The sequence below is a fragment of the Oncorhynchus nerka genome, linkage group LG24 (genome assembly GCF_034236695.1).
Source record: "Oncorhynchus nerka isolate Pitt River linkage group LG24, Oner_Uvic_2.0, whole genome shotgun sequence".
NCBI classification, from domain to species: domain Eukaryota; kingdom Metazoa; phylum Chordata; class Actinopteri; order Salmoniformes; family Salmonidae; genus Oncorhynchus; species Oncorhynchus nerka.
In genome coordinates, this window is record NC_088419.1 from 14,658,560 (window position 1) to 14,681,093 (window position 22,534).

The window sequence follows — 22,534 nt, forward strand, 5'->3', positions numbered from 1 at the left end:
ATCCTCCCTAGAGAACAGAAGAGAGGAAAACAGCCTTCTGTCTATCCTCCCTAGAGAACAGAAGAGAGGAAAACAGCCTTCTGTCTATCCTCCCTAGAGAACAGAAGAGAAGAGAGGAAAACAGCCTTCTGTCTATCCTCCCTGGAGAACAGAAGAGAAGAGAGGAAAACAGCCTTCTGTCTATCCTCCCTAGAGAACAGAAGAGAGGAAAAAACAGCCTTCTGTCTATCCTCCCTAGAGAACAGAAGAGAAGAGAGGAAAACAGCCTTCTGTCTATCCTCCCTAGAGAACAGAAGAGAGGAAAACAGCCTTCTGTCTATCCTCCCTAGAGAACAGAAGAGAAGAGAGGAAAACAGCCTTCTGTCTATCCTCCCTAGAGAACAGAAGAGAGGAAAACAGCCTTCTGTCTATCCTCCCTAGAGAACAGAAGAGAAAACAGCCTTCTGTCTATCCTCCCTAGAAAAAAAACAGCCTTCTGTCTATCCTCCCTAGAGAACAGAAGAGAGGAAAACAGCCTTCTGTCTATCCTCCCTAGAGAACAGAAGAGAGGAAAACAGCCTTCTGTCTATCCTCCCTAGAGAACAGAAGAGAGGAAAACAGCCTTCTGTCTATCCTCCCTGGAGAACAGAAGAGAGGAAAACAGCCTTCTGTCTATCCTCCCTGGAGAACAGAAGAGAGGAAAACAGCCTTCTGTCTATCCTCCCTAGAGAACAGAAGAGAGGAAAACAGCCTTCTGTCTATCCTCCCTATAGAACAGAAGAGAGGAAAACAGCCTTCTGTCTATCCTCCCTGGAGAACAGAAGAGAAGAGAGGAAAACAGCCTTCTGTCTATCCTCCCTGGAGAACAGAACAGAAGAGAGGAAAACAGCCTTCTGTCTATCCTCCCTAGAGAACAGAAGAGAGGAAAACAGCCTTCTGTCTATCCTCCCTGGAGAACAGAAGAGAGGAAAACAGCCTTCTGTCTATCCTCCCTAGAGAACAGAAGAGAGGAAAACAGCCTTCTGTCTATCCTCCCTAGAGAACAGAAGAGAAGAGAGGAAAACAGCCTTCTGTCTATCCTCCCTGGAGAACAGAAGAGAGGAAAACAGCCTTCTGTCTATCCTCCCTAGAGAACAGAAGAGAGGAAAACAGCCTTCTGTCTATCCTCCCTAGAGAACAGAAGAGAGGAAAACAGCCTTCTGTCTATCCTCCCTAGAGAACAGAAGAGAAGAGAGGAAAACAGCCTTCTGTCTATCCTCCCTAGAGAACAGAAGAGAAGAGAGGAAAACAGCCTTCTGTCTATCCTCCCTGGAGAACAGAAGAGAGGAAAACAGCCTTCTGTCTATCCTCCCTAGAGAACAGAAGAGAGGAAAACAGCCTTCTGTCTATCCTCCCTGGAGAACAGAAGAGAGGAAAACAGCCTTCTGTCTATCCTCCCTAGAGAACAGAAGAGAGGAAAACAGCCTTCTGTCTATCCTCCCTAGAGAACAGAAGAGAGGAAAACAGCCTTCTGTCTATCCTCCCTAGAGAACAGAAGAGAGGAAAACAGCCTTCTGTCTATCCTCCCTGGAGAACAGAAGAGAGGAAAACAGCCTTCTGTCTATCCTCCCTAGAGAACAGAAGAGAGGAAAACAGCCTTCTGTCTATCCTCCCTGGAGAACAGAAGAGAGGAAAACAGCCTTCTGTCTATCCTCCCTAGAGAACAGAAGAGAGGAAAACAGCCTTCTGTCTATCCTCCCTATAGAACAGAAGAGAAGAGAGGAAAACAGCCTTCTGTCTATCCTCCCTAGAGAACAGAAGAAAAGAGAGGAAAACAGTCTTCTGTCTATCCTCCCTGGAGAACAGAAGAGAGGAAAACAGCCTTCTGTCTATCCTCCCTAGAGAACAGAAGAGAGGAAAACAGCCTTCTGTCTATCCTCCCTAGAGAACAGAAGAGAAGAGAGGAAAACAGTCTTCTGTCTATCCTCCCTGGAGAACAGAAGAGAAGAGAGGAAAACAGCCTTCTGTCTATCCTCCCTAGAGAACAGAAGAGAGGAAAACAGCCTTCTGTCTATCCTCCCTGGAGAACAGAACAGAAGAGAGGAAAACAGCCTTCTGTCTATCCTCCCTGGAGAACAGAAGAGAGGAAAACAGCCTTCTGTCTATCCTCCCTGGAGAACAGAAGAGAAGAGAGGAAAACAGTCTTCTGTCTATCCTCCCTGGAGAACAGAACAGAAGAGAGGAAAACAGCCTTCTGTCTATCCTCCCTGGAGAACAGAAGAGAGGAAAACAGCCTTCTGTCTATCCTCCCTGGAGAACAGGAGAGGAAAACAGCCTTCTGTCTATCCTCCCTGGAGAACAGAAGAGAAGAGAGGAAAACAGCCTTCTGTCTATCCTCCCTGGAGAACAGAACAGAAGAGAGGAAAACAGCCTTCTGTCTATCCTCCCTGGAGAACAGAAGAGAAGAGAGGAAAACAGCCTTCTGTCTATCCTCCCTAGAGAACAGAAGAGAGAGAAAACAGCCTTCTGTCTATCCTCCCTGGAGAACAGAAGAGAGGAAAACAGCCTTCTGTCTATCCTCCCTGGAGAACAGAAGAGAAGAGAGGAAAACAGCCTTCTGTCTATCCTCCCTGGAGAACAGAACAGAAGAGAGGAAAACAGCCTTCTGTCTATCCTCCCTAGAGAACAGAAGAGAGGAAAACAGCCTTCTGTCTATCCTCCCTAGAGAACAGAAGAGAGGAAAACAGCCTTCTGTCTATCCTCCCTGGAGAACAGAAGAGAGGAAAACAGCCTTCTGTCTATCCTCCCTAGAGAACAGAAGAGAGGAAAACAGCCTTCTGTCTATCCTCCCTAGAGAACAGAAGAGAAGAGAGGAAGACAGCCTTCTGTCTATCCTCCCTGGAGAACAGAAGAGAAGAGAGGAAGACAGCCTTCTGTCTATCCTCCCTAGAGAACAGAAGAGAAGAGGAAAACATCCTTCTGTCTATCCTCCCTGGAGAACAGAAGAGAAGAGAGGAAAACAGCCTTCTGTCTATCCTCCCTAGAGAACAGAAGAGAGGAAAACAGCCTTCTGTCTATCCTCCCTGGAGAACAGAAGAGTGGAAAACAGCCTTCTGTCTATCCTCCCTAGAGAACAGAAGTGAGGAAAACAGCCTTCTGTCTATCCTCCCTAGAGAACAGAAGAGAAGAGAGGAAAACAGCCTTCTGTCTATCCTCCCTAGAGAACAGAAGAGAGGAAAACAGCCTTCTGTCTATCCTCCCTAGAGAACAGAAGAGAGGAAAACAGCCTTCTGTCTATCCTCCCTAGAGAACAGAAGAGAGGAAAACAGCCTTCTGTCTATCCTCCCTAGAGAACAGAAGAGAGGAAAACAGCCTTCTGTCTATCCTCCCTGGAGAACAGAAGAGAGGAAAACAGCCTTCTGTCTATCCTCCCTGGAGAACAGAAGAGAGGAAAACAGCCTTCTGTCTATCCTCCCTGGAGAACAGAAGAGAGGAAAACAGCCTTCTGTCTATCCTCCCTGGAGAACAGAAGAGAGGAAAACAGCCTTCTGTCTATCCTCCCTGGAGAACAGAAGAGAGGAAAACAGCCTTCTGTCTATCCTCCCTAGAGAACAGAAGAGAAGAGAGGAAAACAGCCTTCTGTCTATCCTCCCTGGAGAACAGAAGAGAAGAGAGGAAAACAGCCTTCTGTCTATCCTCCCTGGAGAACAGAAGAGAGGAAAACAGCCTTCTGTCTATCCTCCCTAGAGAACAGAAGAGAGGAAAACAGCCTTCTGTCTATCCTCCCTAGAGAACAGAAGAGAGGAAAACAGCCTTCTGTCTATCCTCCCTAGAGAACAGAAGAAAAGAGAGGAAAACAGCCTTCTGTCTATCCTCCCTAGAGAACAGAAGAGAAGAGAGGAAAAGAGCATCAAAGAGCAGCATCATCTGTCCAGGATGAGAAGAGTGGTGGGTGGGGGGCTGGCAGGCGCTTAGTGATGATGTATGAGCCCCCCATCTATCACTGACAGGTGTTTGTGTGTCCCCCTCTTCCCTATCACCCCCTTCCCATCCACCCCCTACATGAGCTCAGGTGTCCCTTTTCACAATGGGGGGGGCCATGCGGGATGGGTCTGGACAGGGGCCCCAGGATTTCCCTGGGATGGGTCTCGACAGGGATATGAGAGGATAGACCATTTGTGAAGTAGAGTGTGTCTGAGATGTCCTCTAGTCCTGGAGATCTTGAAAATGAGCCCAGTCAGTGTTGTACGTTGACAGAGGCTCTTGTGAGAGAGAGAGCTTCTAAGAGGCCTTAGAAGCTGCCTCCCGCTGTTCAGAGGTAATTAAAATATAGTACCCTGTGTATGTAAAGAATGATAAGGCAAGAAAAGATTACAAAATTAAGCTCCTTATGGAAAATCAAGAGACACTTTTTGCTGACTATTACAAAAATGGGAACATCAGCAACAAAATCTTCCACACAAATCATCCCCTGGCATGGCACAGTGCTATATTAGCACACTACCCTTTTGTTAAGAGGGTAGTGGGGTGGAAACTCAGGATACTTGACAACGAGGACTCTGAGTCATCTAATATAAATCTCTATAAGTCTGGAACAGTAATGGTACAGGGTAACTCCAAACAGTTTCAGCTGGACTTTCACCTAATCAAAGAATTAGCCCAGCGGGAGAAGCTCTCCCTTGAGAAAGATACCCCCACCCTGAGCGGGTCAGACCAGCCCTCTTCATTATATAGCCCCACAGACTAGCCACCCTGAGCGGGTCAGACCAGACCTCTTCATTATATAGCCCCACAGACGAGCAACCCCCAGTGGAAAGTCAACCTCCCAGCACAGAGTACCACCCTCTCATTGAAATGAAGGATACATTTACCCAGCTGGAGGTAAGGCAGGTGGATCTGGAACAGCAGGTGATTACACTCCAGTCAGCACAGACCCAGACAAAAGTCCAGCACAACAACACTCTCTTAACCAGACCCAGAGAGCTGGAGGTGGAGAGAGACTATATCTGCACTCTGGACTGTAGTGAGACAACTTCAACAGGAGAAAGAGCAGGAGCAGGAGAAGAACAAAGCACTAGAGGAGAGGATCAGACTGCTGGAGGAGAAGTTGAGGATCAGACTGCTGGAGGAGAGTGTGAGGGGGATGGAGGAGAGGATCAGATTGCTGGAGGAGAGGTTGAGGGGGATGGAGGAGAGGATCAGACTGCTGGAGGAGAGGGTGAGGGGGATGGAGGAGAGGATCAGACTACTGGAGGAGAGGGTGAGGGGGATGGAGGAGAGGATCAGACTGCTGGAGGAGAGGGTGAGGGGGATGGAGGAGAGGATCAGACTGCTGGAGGAGAGGGTGAGGGGGATGGAGGAGAGGATCAGACTGCTGGAGGAGAGGGTGAGGGGGATGGAGGAGAGGATCAGACTGCTGGAGGAGAGGGTGAGGGGATGGAGGAGAGGATCAGACTACTGGAGGAAAGGTTGAGGGAGATGACGTGTGACAGAGAACAGCCTACTAGAGAGGTGGCCACCCCCGCAGAGAAATTCTTGACACCACAGCAGAACACTTACACTAGCCCAAGCCAATGGCATGTACCAGATGCTCAGCAGGCTCTGCTCACACTTACTGGCCTTAGGCCAAACCACATGACTGACAACATTGGAGACTTTATGGAACACAAAGCCTTCACTATATCATCCTGGAATATCCAAGGCCTGAGGTCATCTGCCTTTGGCCTAAAGAGCAGGAACCTGGACTTCACCAAATAAATCAGTAATACAGACATTGTCATCCTGCAAGAAACCTGGTATAGAGGAGACGGACCCACTGGTTGCCCTCTAGGTTACAGAGAGCTGGTAGTCCCATTCACCAAACTACCAGGTGTGAAACAGGGAAGGGACTCAGGGAGTATGCTAATTTGGTATAGAGCAGACCTAACTCATTAAATTAATCAAAACAGGAACATTTTACATTTGGCTAGTAATTCAAAAGGAAATGATCTTAAAAGAGAAAAATGTCCTCCTGTGTGCTACCTATATTCCTCCCTAGAATCACCATACTTTAATGAAGACAGCTTATCCATCCTGGAGGAGGACATCAATCATTTCCAGGCCCAGGGACATATACTAGTCTGTTGTGACCTAAATGCCAGAACCGGAAGAGAACCTGACACCCTCAGCACACAGGGGGACAATCACCTGCCTACAGGTGACAGCATTCCCTCCCCCATATGCCCCCCTAGGCACAACTATGACAACATAACCAACAAAAACGGGTCACAACTCCTGCAGCTCTGTTGCACGCTGGGTATATACATAGTCAATGGTAGGCTTCGAGGGGACTCCTATGGTAGGTACACCTATAGCTCATCTCTTGGCAGTAGTACTGTAGACTACTTTATCACTGACCTCAACCCAGAGTCTCTCAGAGCGTTCACAGTCAGCCCACTGACACCCCTATCAGACCACAGCAAAATCACAGTCTACTTGAACAGAGCAATACTCAATCATGAGGCATCAAAGCCAAAGGAACTGAGTAACATTAAGAAATGCTATAGATGGAAGGAATGCAGTTTGGAAACCTACCAAAAAACAATTAGGAAACAACAAATTCAATCCCTTTTAGACAATTTCCTGGGTAAAATGTTCCACTGTAATAGTGAAGGTGTAAACTTGGCAGTAGAAAATCTTAGCAGTATATTTGACCTCTCAACTTCCCTATCAAATCTAAAAATCTCAAATAGAAAACCAAAGAAAATGACTTGGAAAACAGGAGTCTACGCCTTCACTATGGTGAATCACTAAAACAATACAGAAATACATATAAAAGAAGGAACAGCACGTCAGAAATCAGCTCATTGTAATTGAAGAATCCATAGACTCTAACCACTTCTGGGAAAATTGGAAAACACTAAACAAACAACAGGAAGAATGATCTATCCAAAATGGAGATGTATGGGTAAACCACTTCTCCAATCTTTTTGGCTCTATAACAAAGAATAAAGAGCAAAAACAAATACAGGATCAAATACAAATCTTAGAATCAACTATTAAAGACTAACAGAACCCACTGGATTCTCCAATTACATTGAATGAGCTACAGAACAAAATCAAAACCCTCCAATCCCAAAAGGCCTGTGGTGTTGATGGTATCCTCAATGAAATGATCAAATATACAGACAACAAATCCCAATTGGGATTCTTTAACATCATTAACATCATTAACATCAACTATTTAACATCATCTTTAGCTCTGGCACCATCATATACATTTTTTGACCCCAATAATTTGACCCCAATAACTACCGTGGGATATGCATCAACAGCAACCTTGGGGAAATCCTCATATATATCAACGAATTGGCGAGGGCACTAGAAAAGTCTGCAGCACCCGGCCTCACCCTACTAGAATCTGAAGTCAAATGTTTACTGTTTGCTGATGATCTGGTGCTTCTGTCACCAAACAAGGAAATAAACAATAACAATTAACAGTAAACATTACACATGAGAAGTTTCAAAACAATAAAGCCAAATGTCATATTATATATATATATATAATATGACATTTGTAAAGTCTTTATTGTTTTGAAAATTCTGTATGTGTAATGTTTACTGTTAATTTTTATTGTTTATTTCACTTTGTATATTATCTACCTCACTTGCTTTGGCAATGTTAACACATGTTTCCCATGCCAATAAAGCCCCTGGTAGGGAGGGAGGGAGGGAGGGAGGGAGGGAGGGAGCGCAATATCTGCTGATACAAATCAAATTGTATTGGTTGCGAACACATATTTAGCAGATATTATCGCAGGTGCAGCGAAATGGTTATGTTTCTAGCTCCAACAGTGCAGTAGTACCTAACAACACAAATCCCCCAAATTCAAAGAAAGGAATGAAGAAATATCAGAACGAGCGATATCAGAGTCAGGAATATAAATAAATGTATATGATGGTGTGAATAGACATGGACACTTGATACTTTTTTGTTGTTGCATCATTTCCAATCCCCCATATATTTTTGGGGGTAAATATATATATCCATACACACATGCATAAATATACACATATATACATACACATACCTATATAGACATCTATACTTTTTAAAAGAATATACCTTTATTATTATTCCCCGCCGATCCCCCAAACAAATAAACACTTTGGCTTTTACTTTCAATTTATACATCTTATACACATTTTACAGGCGCAATCTATATTACAATGGTTATATTTTGTTTGTTTTTAGTCCTTCCTCTATTTCTGATGTCCATCCAGTTTGATTTCTATTTGTAACTGTGCTATTTCACAACAGTTCTGAACCTATATACATTTTATAGATCCTGTATGCTTTACATTGTTTATCTTGTTATTAGTCCCACCCTTCAGCTCCATTCAACCCCTTCCATCTATCTCTTAACACCATCCATTTTGGATTTCTATTTGCCATATATTTTTCAACTGTGCTGTGATGCTTCACAAAATAATTGAACCTTTCTATTCTCATAGTTTCTACAGATCGTAAATTAAAAATATATATTTTTTGCTAAAATAATTATTATATTATTGATTGATTGACTATGGCTTTTCAAATCACCCAGTATTGCTATCTGCAGCGTTAGTTCTAGGTAAATGTTGCTATTCTTCAGCCATTCCTGGACCTGTGACCAAAAACGAGCTACATATGGACCAAAATAAAATACCAAAATAAATGATCTAATGACTCTGCCTCCTCACAGCAGAATCTGTAGAGCTGGGAAGATTGTATCCCCCATATATATAACATTCTATTAGTTGCAAGAATGTTGTATAGTAATTTAACCTCTTGAAGCTAGGGGGCACTATTTTTATGTTTGGGAAAATAATGTTCCCAAAGTAAACGGCCTATTTCTCAGGACCAGATTCTAGAATATGCATATAATTGACAGATTAGGATAGAAAACACACAAAAGTTTCCAAAACTGTCAAAATATTGTCTGTTAGTATAACAGAACTGATATTGCAGGCGAAACCCTGAGAAAAATAAAACCAGGAAGTGGCTTCTATTTTGAAAACTCCATGTTACATAGCCTCCCATTTAAAGGGATATCAACCAGATTCCTTTTCCTATCGCTTCCTCAAGGTGTCAACAGTCTTCAGACATAGTTTCAGGCTTTTATTTTGAAAAATGAGCTAGAACGATAACATTGCGTCAAATGGTCACATGAGTTTTGCTCGCGCAACAGACTTTGGATAGGTATTGCTTTTCCCTCTCCTACTGGGAAAGACATTTGTGGTTGATATATTATCGATTATATATTTTAAAAACAACCTGAGGATTGATTATAAAAAACATTTGACATGTTTCTGTGGACATTACGGATATTATTTGGAATTTGTCTGCATTGTCGTGACCTCTCTTTACTGTGGATTTCTGAACATAATGCGCCAAACAAACGGAGGTATTTTGGATATAAAAATCATTTTTATGGAACAAAAGGAACATTTGTTGTGTAACTATGAGTCTCGTGAGTGAAAACATCTGAAGATCATCAAAGGTAAACAATTAATTTGATTCCTTTTCTGACCAAGCTACCTGATGCTAAGTGTACTTAATGTTTTGTTATGCGATCAACTGGGAACATCAAAAATCTCTTCCCAACTATTTTGCAATTTACATGGCACAGCTGTCAGTTTTTTGGTCCTTAAATTAAATTTGTATATGTTTTTATTTATCACACTTTTCTTTACCTATTTGTTCTTTAGTACAGGGCCGACATACAAGTTCCTTACTTTTTCCCCTTCTACTTCTTCTTCTACTTGCCTCTTCCATTTTTGTGATAATGCTGCAATTAATTGGTTGTAATTTTGGGTAGAGCAGACATTTCCATATGTCTGTGTTAGCTGCATGTGTGACATAACTCCACCAGTCCTATTTATGATATCATTCACTAAAATTATACCTTTTTTTTAAATTTATTTGAAAAATACAGTTTTTTTAATCAATTAGTATATTTGAATTTATCCACAATATTTGTTGTATTGTTTGTTCTGTCTTTTCAGGTGGATTCAACTGAAATTGCAACCAACTTTCTAAGGCTTGTTTAAAAAATAAAGATATTTTGGAGATTATTTCCTTTTCAAACAATCGAAAGTGAGCAGGTGTAATCTGAATAAAGGGAAAAAGGCCCTTCCTGAATATAGGATGAGACATTCCTACCAATTTACTAGAGAACCAGTTTGGATTTAAGTATAACTTTTGTATGACTGATGCCTTTAGTGAGAGGTCTAATGCTTTAATATTTAAAGCATTAGCCTGAAACGAAAACATATTCTTAAATAATTTACTTCCTCTTTCAAAATATAATTTGGTGAATCATGCTCGACTCCATCATTTGTTACAAGTTTTAATAAAAAAAAATTGGTAGCATTTCTATATTGAAGATTGAAAAATAATTTGTATGTTTTTCCCCCATATTCCATCCAGTTCGCTTTATTTTTTTAATAGTATATTACACTGGATCTTTCTGGAATAACTTCCTCCATTTCTTTTTGGTTTTCCTCTAACTTATTCTGTGTCTCTATGGTATCGTTTTTATTGCTATCGAACTGTACTGTTAGTCCTTCAGTTTCCTTTGTTAATATGGACTCTTTTGATCTAAAGTCCTTTTGTTTTATAGATGAGTACTGAATTGCATGGCCTCTAAAGGCACATTTAAAAGTGTCCCATACAATAAGGGGATTGGCTGTACCTATGTTATGTCTGAAAAAGTCAGATATAAATTAATCTGTCCTAGTTCTAAACAATTTATCATCTAGTAGGCTTTGGTTAAACTTCCAATATCCTCGCCCATGTGGAAATTCTGTAAGAGTAATATATATGTAAATTATGTGATGATCCGACCGCATTCTGTCCCCTATCAACACTTTTTAAACTTTTGGTGCCAGAGAGAATGGCATAAGAAAGTAGTCAAGACGACTAGCTTGATTAAGCCTCCGCCAAGTATATCTCACTAGGTCAGGGTATTTAAGTCTCCAGATATCCACTAATTCCAATATATCCATGACATTCATGATTTCCTTAAGTGCCTGAGGGTGATCGTTTGTAGTGTGATTTCCTTTCCGGTCCATAGATGTATTTAAGCCTGTATTAATATCTCCCACCATAATAATAGAGTCTAGTGTTGCTTGTAGAGTTGATAGATTCTTATATTTATTTTCAAAGAAGCTTGGATCATCATTATTCAGACCGTATAGGTTAATAAGCCATATCTGTTTATTGTCCAATAACATATTTAAAATAATCCATCTACCTTGATGATCTGTTTGGACAATTTGCACATTTGGATCAAAATTACTGTTAATTAAAACCATAACCCCTTTTGAATTTCTTTGCCCATGGGATAAATATATTTCACCCCCCCCCCCAGTTCTTTTTCCACAAAACTTCATCTAAAATTGTTGAATGGGTTTCCTGTAAACAATAGATATTATATTCCTTCTCTTTTAGCCAGGTAAATAGTGATAGTCTTTTCTTGTTATCTGCCATTACAATTGTAACTGGCTATACTTATTTCACCACTTACCATAATGAGACACAACTTTCAATTCTATTTATCAAAATATATGTTTGAAAACGTACCATTAAAAAGTAACATGATGATGGAGTGTCTATGTAGCTGTACCATGAAATGTGCATTGCTACTAAGTAAACCTCCAATTGGTCCGTACTATTCCACCTGCTAAAAGCCCCCCTCATCCCGAGCTGGGCCGTCATCCCAATGCCCGACAGACCACCTCCAACCCCCCTCATCCCATAGCCCTGAACAGACTGGGATCCATCTTTCGAAAAGAGCACACAGTGCCATTTACCGAATTGAAGTAGATCAACTGCCAAATGCCTTTCCATCGCCCTCACCTCGATTTGTATTATATATAGCTGTGGATCATCTTCTATTGTCCCTAACATCTTTTACTCCTTCGCAACAGTTGTGGGATACACACATACACACACTCAACCCCTTTCCCTCACAACAACCATAGACTCAGATTCTCAACAGCACCATCCCAGAGCCCAGAGCCCAACTCAAGAAAGGTCTTGATTTACAAATGCACTTACTGTTGCAGCTGCATGAGAAGGCCTGTAAGACCGTGCAAAATAAATGGGCAGAAATGGAGAGATTTTATGAACCATTGTCACATCCTAGATGATGGAGGTCAAATGTACACCTCTACCCTGAAACACCCACAATACAGTCACCCGTAGTGACCATATTCCCAAGCATCTCCATGCAGTCAGACTTTTGATTTTGTGCCACCAGGGCCACAATAATATGCCCCCTCTCTGAATGTCCGAGTGTGACCCCCTCCCCATGGGTTACTGCAGCTAGTGTTGCCAGCACTGCCACTGCCTGGGTGGGGGCACCCCACCGGAATCCCCACCGGCTAGGTACAAGGTTCTCATTAGCAGCTTTTGAGAATTTCCTTGTATATTATGCTCTCCCTTTAGGGGGCTTTGCTGTGCAGGACCAACCCTGCCAAGCAGGCTCAGAATCTGGAGGGAGCAGTGCTGCTCTTGGTCTCTGACTGCATTTTGGCTGCAAACAACAAGATCATTTGTTTTATAAACAATAAAACAGGATTGATTTAATTCAGAGGTCTGAGCCATTTAAAAATAACAACAGTAAAAAAATCCTCTCGTTCAAAACCTTAAAGAGTTTCTATACATGATACACACTGTACAACATAAAATACATTTTTGGGAGGCAGACAGACCTGGAATTAAAGTTAAATTCAGCTGACCCCTGTAATTACATGTGTTCATTTGGAGTCGCTAATATCGTTTCAGTGGTGTATCTGTACTTGAATAACTTACTCCACTGAATTACTAAAGACAATACTACTTAATAGTAGGCCCATAAATCAGTTAGGGACTTCTTCTTAGTATCTGGGTCATTCGGGTGGGTGTCTCGGGTATAGGGTTGTGGACCGTACCATTAAATTAGGATCATAAATAAATAATTAAGATCTCATTTATTTTTTTAAATGTAGTTCCCCATGATAGCACAATAAATAAATCAAATGTATAATTTATTTTAAAACTGTTCCCCATGATAGGACAATAAATAAATAAGAAGTATAATTCATTATAAAAGTATATCTGCACAACATTAAAAGCCCTCTGGGCACAGCAATACATTGGTTCTGGGATATGCAACCATTTCATTACTCACTCAACTTTCCCAAACAGTTGATGGACAGTTGATACTTGCCTATTGATGTTGGGATTTGACTTTACCGTAGGCCTATAGACAGATCTATGGCTAATTAATTACTATCTGTAATTAATAAGCCATAGAAAAATGACTGTTGAGAATGCACAGGTATAATGACTGTTGAGAATGCACAGGTATAATGACTGTTGAGAATGCACAGGTATAATGACTGTTGAGAATGCACAGCTATAATGACTGTTGAGAATGCACAGGTGTAATGACTGTTGAGAATGCACAGGTGTAATGACTGTTGAGAATGCACAGGTATAATGACTGTTGAGAATGCACAGGTATAATGACTGTTGAGAATGCACAGGTATAATGACTGTTGAGAATGCACAGGTATAATGACTGTTGAGAATGCACAGGTATAATGACTGTTGAGAATGCACAGGTATAATGACTGTTGAGAATGCACAGGTATAATAACTGTTGAGAATGCACAGGTATAATGACTGTTGAGAATGCACAGGTATAATGACTGCTGAGAATGCACAGGTATAATGACTGCTGAGAATGCACAGGTATAATGACTGTTGAGAATGCACAGGTATAATGACTGTTGAGAATGCACAGGTATAATGACTGTTGAGAATGCACAGGTATAATGACTGTTGAGAATGCACAGGTATAATGACTGTTGAGAATGCACAGATATAATGACTGTTGAGAATGCACAGGTATAATGACTGTTGCGAATGCACAGGTATAATGACTGTTGCGAATGCACAGGCGTAATGACTGTTGAGAATGCACAGGTGTAATGACTGTTGAGAATGCACAGGTATAATGACTGTTGAGAATGCACAGGTATAATGACTGTTGAGAATGCACAGGTATAATGACTGTTGAGAATGCACAGGTATAATGACTGTTGAGAATGCACAGGTATAATGACTGTTGAGAATGCACAGGTATAATGACTGTTGAGAATGCACAGGCGTAATGACTGTTGAGAATGCACAGGTGTAATGACTGTTGAGAATGCACAGGTATAATGACTGTTGAGAATGCACAGGTATAATGACTGTTGAGAATGCACAGGTATAATGACTGTTGAGAATGCACAGGTATAATGACTGTTGAGAATGCACAGGTATAATGACTGTTGAGAATGCACAGCTATAATGACTGTTGAGAATGCACAGGTATAATGACTGTTGAGAATGCACAGGTATAATGACTGCTGAGAATGCACAGGTATAATGACTGCTGAGAATGCACAGGTATAATGACTGTTGAGAATGCACAGGTATAATGACTGTTGAGAATGCACAGCTGTAAGGAGCCATATGGTTTGCAGATGGTGCCGTCCTTCTTGTATGTCAATATTATAGAATGTGTCGTATGAGACTCCTCTGTTCTTGCTTAGTGGTATTCTCTATGGAATCAGAGGTTGTCTTCCTCTATTCTCTCTAATTCACCCTCCCCCCCACCTCTCTCTCAGACTGCCAGTCGGGCGTGGCTCTCCAAGTGCTGATGGCCCGTTGTCAGGGGAAACGGAGCTGTTTGGTCCGGGCATCCACGCGAGAGTTCGGGGACCCCTGCTACTCTGGCACCAGGAAATACCTCAGTGTCATCTACACCTGTGGTGAGTCTCCAGTTGTACCGGCTGCAGTTCTTTCACACAACACCTAGTCAGCAGTTCCTTATGTGGACACTAGGGGGAGCTGTTCTCTCAAGTTTCATGTTTTATTAGTCGTAGGAGATACATGTAGTATATAAAGGAGGGATCATCAATTAGATTCAGCCGAGGCACGGTGTTTTTCTTAAGCAGATGGTCAGGAGGCCGGAACATAATTACAAATCATTTGTAGACTGAAAATTGATCGCAAGAAGCCCAAACAAATGTTTGACTAAAACAGTCCTTTCAAACCTTGCTTACTGATGGTATACGATCACATATATCTCTCTTATTATGCATGGAAACACTGTGGAACAGATTTCTTTAATCAGTTGGAGCTGACTGGCTGGTGTTTTTACAGTCTTTTTTGCTAAGAGAATTTGGGGGAACCCTGGTATTCACCGTCCAATGAAATTCCTGGCATACACCGTCCAATGAAATTCCTGGGATACACCGTCCAATGGAATTCCTGGCATACACCGTCCAATGAAATACTTACTTGCAGGTTCCTTCTGGACAATGCAACAACAATAATAAATAATAATAGGAACATAAAGTAAATATCTCAGTAGAACAGAATAAACATGTTAACATCAGTAGAATACAGGAGGCCCAATTTATAGTACAATATTTACACATGTTTGGGGAAGAGGAGATTAGGGAACAAGTGTTTAATTTGTGCAGTTTTTAGCAATCTTGTGTGTGTGTGTGTGTGTGTGTGTGTGTGTGTGTGTGTGTGTGTGCGCGCTAAGGTGCGGAAAGCTGGTGCAGGTTGTCAGTCCAGTTCAAGTGTTCAGCAGTCTGATGGCTTGTAGATAGAAAGTGTCTCTGAGCCTGTTGGTATCAGACCTCATGCTCCGTGTGTCCGTGTGTGTGTGTTCATCTATGTCGATGTGGGGCTGATGTGGATGGCTGCCTATTGATACAACTACGTATGTGGCCCAAGTTTTTTCCCGGCCTTTTATCACTGTCCGTCTGTCTCTGTCCGTCCGTCCGTTCGTCTGTCCGTCTCTCTCCGTCTGTGCGTCTGTCTCTCTCTATATTTATCATGTCTGATGACTGTCTGGTGTTTGTAGGAGTGGTGCTTGACAGTTTAGTTTCTGCTCTCTGTCTCGATGGAAGAGAGACGGGTTTTGTCTCCGTCTATCCAGCCACCACACCCCCAGGCTAATCCTGAGCTGGCACAATATGATTTGTTAACACGCACATTCATAAACTAATGGACACACACACACACACACACACACACACACACACACACACACACACACACACACACACACACACACACACACACACCATCAATGCCAGGGTCTGGAGCCTTTCAGACTGGACATGTCAGCAGCGACACACATCACACATACTCACCAACCCCCTACCACCCCAAATGACAATGCGTGTCCACCTAACCCATACACTCACACACAACCCCCTAATGCTGATCAACCTCTGTCATGAACCCTGTTTGAATGCTCTATAAGAGTTGTCCAGTATCTATCAGAACAAGAGCTGTCCAGTATTGATCAGAACAAGAGCTGTCCAATATCTGTCAATAGATAAACAGTAGAGATTTACTCCTGACCATGTAGAGTGTGCTCCTGACCAGCTCCAGAGATGTAGAGTGTGGTCCTGACCAGCTCCAGAGTGTGCTCCTGACCAGTTCCAGAGATGTAGAGTGTGGTCCTGACCAGCTCCAGAGTGTGCTCCTGACCAGCTCCAGAGATGTAGAGTGTGGTCCTGACCAGCTCCAGAGTGTGCTCCTGGCCAGCTCCAGAGATGTAGAGTGTGGTCCTGACCAGCTCCAGAGATGTAGTGTGTGCTCCTGACCAGCTCCAGAGATATAGTGTGTGCTCCTGACCAGCTCCAGAGATATAGTGTGTGCTCTTGACCAGCTCCAGAGTGTGCTCCTGACCAGCTCCAGAGTGTGCTCCTGACCAGCTCCAAAGATATAGTGTGTACTCATGACCAGCTCCAGAGATATAGTGTGTGCTCCTGACCAGCTCCAGAGATATAGAGTGTGCTCCTGACCAGCTCCAGAGATGTAGTGTGTGCTCCTGACCAGCTCCAGAGATGTAGAGTGTGGTCCTGACCAGCTCCAGAGATGTAGAGTGTGCTCCTGACCAGCTCCAGAGATGTAGAGTGTGCTCCTGACCAGCTCCAGAGATGTAAGAGTGTGCTCCTGACCAGCTCCAGAGATGTAGTGTGTGCTCCTGACCAGCTCCAGAGATGTAGTGTGTGCTCCTGACCAGCTCCAGAGATATAGTGTGTACTCATGACCAGCTCCAGAGTGTGCTCCTGACCAGCTCCAGAGATGTAGAGTGTGGTCCTGACCAGCTCCAGAGTGTGCTCCTGACCAGCTCCAGAGATGTAGAGTGTGGTCCTGACCAGCTCCAGAGTGTGCTCCTGACCAGCTCCAGAGATGTAGAGTGTGGTCCTGACCAGCTCCAGAGATGTAGAGTGTACTCCTGACCAGCTCCAGAGACATAGTATGTGCTCCTGACCAGCTCCAGAGATGTAGAGTGTGGTCCTGACCAGCTCCAGAGTGTGGTCCTGACCAGCTCCAGAGTGTGCTCCTGACCAGCTCCAGAGATGTAGTGTGTGCTCCTGACCAGCTCCAGAGATATAGTGTGTGCTCCTGACCAGCTCCAGAGATATAGTGTGTGCTCCTGACCAGCTCCAGAGTGTGCTCCTGACCAGCTCCAGTGTGCTCCTGACCAGCTCCAAAGATATAGTGTGTACTCATGGCCAGCTCCAGAGATATAGTGTGTGCTCCTGACCAGCTCCAGAGATATAGAGTGTGCTCCTGACCAGCTCCAGAGATGTAGTGTGTGCTCCTGACCAGCTCCAGAGATGTAGAGTGTGCTCCTGCCCAGCTCCAGAGATGTAGAGTGTGCTCCTGACCAGCTCCAGAGATGTAGTGTGTGCTCCTGACCAGCTCCAGAGATGTAGTGTGTGCTCCTGACCAGCTCCAGAGATATAGTGTGTACTCATGACCAGCTCCAGAGTGTGCTCCTGACCAGCTCCAGAGTGTGCTCCTGACCAGCTCCAGAGATAGTGTGTGCTCCTGACCAGCTCCAGAGATAGTGTGTGCTCCTGACCAGTTCCAGAGATAGTGTGTGCTCCTGACCAGCTCCAGAGATAGTGTGTGCTCCTGACCAGCTCCAGAGATAGTGTGTGCTCCTGATCAGCTCCAGAGATAGGATGTGCTCCTGACCAGCTCCAGAGATATAGAGTGTGCTCCTGACCAGCTCCAGAGATAGTGTGTGCTCCTGACCAGCTCCAGAGATATAGAGTGTGCTCCTGACCAGCTCCAGAGATAGTGTGTGCTCCTGACCAGCTCCAGAGATAGTGTGTGCTTAGGTATGGTGGGAAAAAATGGAAGGAAAATAAATAATGGAGTAGGCATAATGTAGGGAAATGGATGGAGAGGTGTGTGTGTGTGTGTGTGTGTGTGTGTGTGTGTGTGTGTGTGTGTGTGTGTGTGTGTGTGTGTGTTGATGCAGGGTATGTAGTGCAGGGGAGACTTTTGGAAAGGAGAAATCCTTCTATCTGTAGTGGAATGCAGTGTTTTCCATTAGCGACTGTCGTCGTCTGAGCAGGTTTCAGACTCATTTTCAGCCAACTACTTTTTCCACTTCATATTAACTAGTCTACTTTTCAATTAAAAGTTTCAGTTCGCTAGTACGTCGAGCCCTCTCCTGCCGGGATTGAACGATAAGTACCTTCTCGCGATCTATTGACATGATAGGTGCCTGTCGGTCACAAAGCGTACAATGACAGGGAAACACAGTCTGCTGTCTGTCCCGCCTCCCGGTACAATTTTTGCGCCCTGGGCTTGGTTGCAGTCAAATTTCTTTACATGGAGGGGAGAGAGCATGATGCTTGTCAATTTTCAGGTCCCATGTAATGTGGGTTGAGCAGAAATCTACTTAGCCTAATTATAGTTTTCTGGCACATGTTTTTTTTTTTTTGCATGTTTCTCAGAGCCAGCCACACGGAGTCGTGGTGCATAGGCTATTTACTGTGCTTTGATTGACAACTGAATAGCAAGTGTTAAATAGTTCATAAAAGGTGTCAAACTGACTGAATAAAGTCAATCTCAGAAAACTCTTTGCCATTTATAAATCATGCAATGTGGTTATATGTCTATGGTATCACAGTGGGAGAAGTAAACCATAGGATTTCCTAGGTTTCCTTTCCTAGGATGTCTGGGCTTGCCTAACCTAAACTAGCAGACGTAAAAGAAATGTCTGAAACTAGATCCACTACATACTGGTCTTCACGAGAAGAAAAATAACTGTTGGGGGTTCTCTTCTGCAATGTTCAACCAATCCAGTAAATGTGGAGGAGGAGTTAAGATGGAGTGTCGCGTTGTTAACCACCAAATGTGGGAAGTCGCATCACAGCTCTCTTAATTTTCCCTGAAAATCGGAACTTCCGGTTGTGGGGGACTCTGCAGAGGCTTGCCAGACAGCAACCACGTTTACATGAGCACAGTATACTGGATAGTCGCTTATATCCCGCTTTTGGTCATATTCAGGATAAACTGTTTACATGCACCATTGATATCCCACTCATGAGTATCCCTGTATCCATGAATAAACACAATATTTCTCATTGAAGTTCATATGGATTAAATGGAATAGTAACTGAAAGATGGACGCAAGCGGAACCCCTCGACAACATTCCGCTGAAAAGGCAGCACGAGAAATTCAAAAATATATTTTTTAAATATGTAACTTTCATATATTCACAAGTGCAATACACCAAATTAAAGCTTAACTTCTTGTTAATCTACCCATCGTGTCCAATTTCAAAAAGGCTTTACAGCAAAAGCAAAAGCAAACCATATGATTATGTTAGGTCAGAGCCGAGTCACAAAAACACATACATCCATTTTCCAGCCTAAGAGAGGAGTCACAAAAAGCAGAAATAGAGATAAAATTAATCACTAACCTTTGATGATCTTCATCAGATGACACTCATAGGACTTCATGTTACGCAATACATGTATGTTTTGTTCCATAAAGTTCATATTTATATCCAAAGATCTCAGTTGACATTGGCCGTTATTGTTCAGTAATGGTGTGCCTCGAAAACATCCGTCGAATTTGCAGAGAGCCACATCAATTTACAGAAATAGTCATCATAAACTTTAATATAAGATACAAGTGTTATGCACAGAATTAGAGATATACTTCTCCTTAATGCAACCGCTGTGTCAGATTTTTTTTTTACTTTACGGAAAAAGCAAACCATGCAATAATCTGAGTACAGTGCTCAGACAACAAAACAAGCCATACAGATATCCGCCATGTTGTGGAATCAACAGAAGTCAGAAATAGCGTTATAAATATTCACTTACCTTTGATCTTCATCAGAATGCACTCCCAGGAATCCCAGTTCCACAATAAATGTTTGATTTGTTCGATAAAGTCCATAATTTATGTCCAAATACCTCCTTTTGTTAGCGCGTTCAGTTCACAAATCCAGGTGTCCAGGTCCAGGCAAAAGTTCAGAAGAAAAGTCATATTACTGTTCGTAGAAACATGTCAAACGAAGTATAGAATCAATCTTTAGGATGTTTTTATCATAAATCTTCAATAATGTTCCAACGGGAGAATTCTTTTGTCTGCAGAAATGCAATGGAACGCAAGCTAACTTTCACATGAGCGTGCATGATCAGCTCATGCCACTCTGGCAGATCTCTGACTCATTCAGCTCCCATTCCCCCCTCCTTCACAGTAGAAGCATCAAACAAGGTTCTAAAGACTGTTGAAGCCTTAGGGAGTGCAATATGACCCCATAGACACTGTATATTGGATAGGCAATGAGTTGAAAAACTACAAACCTCAGATTTCCCACTTCCTGGTTGGATTTGTCTCAGGTTTTCGCCTGCCATATGAGTTCTGTTATACTCACAGACATCATTCAAACAGTTTTAGAATCGTCAGAGTGTTTTCTATCCAAATCTACTAATAATATGCATATATTAGCAAATGGGCCTGAATAGCAGGCAGTTTACTCTGGGCATGTTTTTCATCCAGACGTGAAAATGCTGCCCCCTATCCCAAACAGGATATCTTCTAACATAGAATAATATAATATTAACTGTAGGTCTATAACATCTAACATATAATATAATATTAACTGTAGGTCTATAACCTCTAACATATAATATAATATTAACTGTAGGTCTATAACCTCTAACATATAATATAATATTAACTGTAGGTCTATAACCTCTAACATATAATATTAACTGTAGGACTATAACCTCTAACATATAATATAATATTAACTGTAGGTCTATAACCTCTAACATATAGAATAATATTAACTGTAGGTCTATAACCTCTAACATATAATATAATATTAACTGTAGGTCTATAACCTCTAACATATAGAATAATATAATATTAACTGTAGGTCTATAACCTCTAACATATAGAAAAATATAATATTAACTGTAGGTCTATGACCTCTAACATATAATATAATATTAACTGTAGGACTATAACCTCTAACATATAGTATAATATTAACTGTAGGTCTATAACCTCTAACATATAATATAATATTAACTGTAGGTCTATAACCTCTAACATATAATATTAACTGTAGGTCTATAACCTCTAACATATAATATAATATTAACTGTAGGTCTATAACCTCTAACATATAATATAATATTAACTGTAGGTCTATAACCTCTAACATATAATATTAACTGTAGGACTATAACCTCTAACATATAATATAATATTAACTGTAGGTCTATAACCTCTAACATATAATATAATATTAACTGTAGGTCTATAACCTCTAACATATAGAATAATATAATATTAACTGTAGGTCTATAACCTCTAACATATAATATAATATTAACTGTAGGTCTATAACCTCTAACATATAATATAATATTAACTGTAGGTCTATAACCTCTAACATATAATATAATATTAACTGTAGGTCTATGACCTCTAACATATAATATAATATTAACTGTAGGTCTATGACCTCTAACATATAATATTAACTGTAGGTCTATAACCTCTAACATATAATATTAACTGTAGATCTATAACCTCTAACATATAATATAATATTAACTGTAGGTCTATAACCTCTAACATATAATATAATATTAACTGTAGGTCTATAACCTCTAACATATAATATAATATTAACTGTAGGTCTATAACCTCTAACATATAATATAATATTAACTGTAGGTCTATAACCTCTAACATATAATATAATATTAACTGTAGGTCTATAACCTCTAACATATAATATAATATTAACTGTAGGTCTATAACCTCTAACATATAATATAATATTAACTGTAGGTCTATAACCTCTAACATATAATATAATATTAACTGTAGGTCTATAACCTCTAACATATAATATAATATTAACTGTAGGTCTATAACCTCTAACATATAATATAATATTAACTGTAGGTCTATAACCTCTAACATATAATATAATATTAACTGTAGGTCTATAACCTCTAACATATAATATTAACTGTAGGTCTATAACCTCTAACATATAATATAATATTAACTGTAGGACTATAACCTCTAACATATAATATAATATTAACTGTAGGTCTATAACCTCTAACATATATAGAATAATATTAACTGTAGGTCTATAACCTCTAACATATAATATTAACTGTAGGTCTATAACCTCTAAC

The 22,534-nt window shown here is 41.4% G+C and overlaps 1 protein-coding gene across 1 annotated transcript in view; it reads left to right on the forward strand.

Moving 5' to 3' along the window:
• The window catches only part of LOC115124113 (protein eva-1 homolog A), a 240,956-nt gene that overhangs the window by 103,076 nt on the left and 115,346 nt on the right, over positions 1-22,534 (forward strand). The window contains exon 5 of the mRNA XM_065008645.1: positions 14,644-14,787. Within this exon, the coding sequence (XP_064864717.1) occupies positions 14,644-14,787 (144 nt within the window). The remainder of the gene's footprint in view (positions 1-14,643; positions 14,788-22,534) is intronic.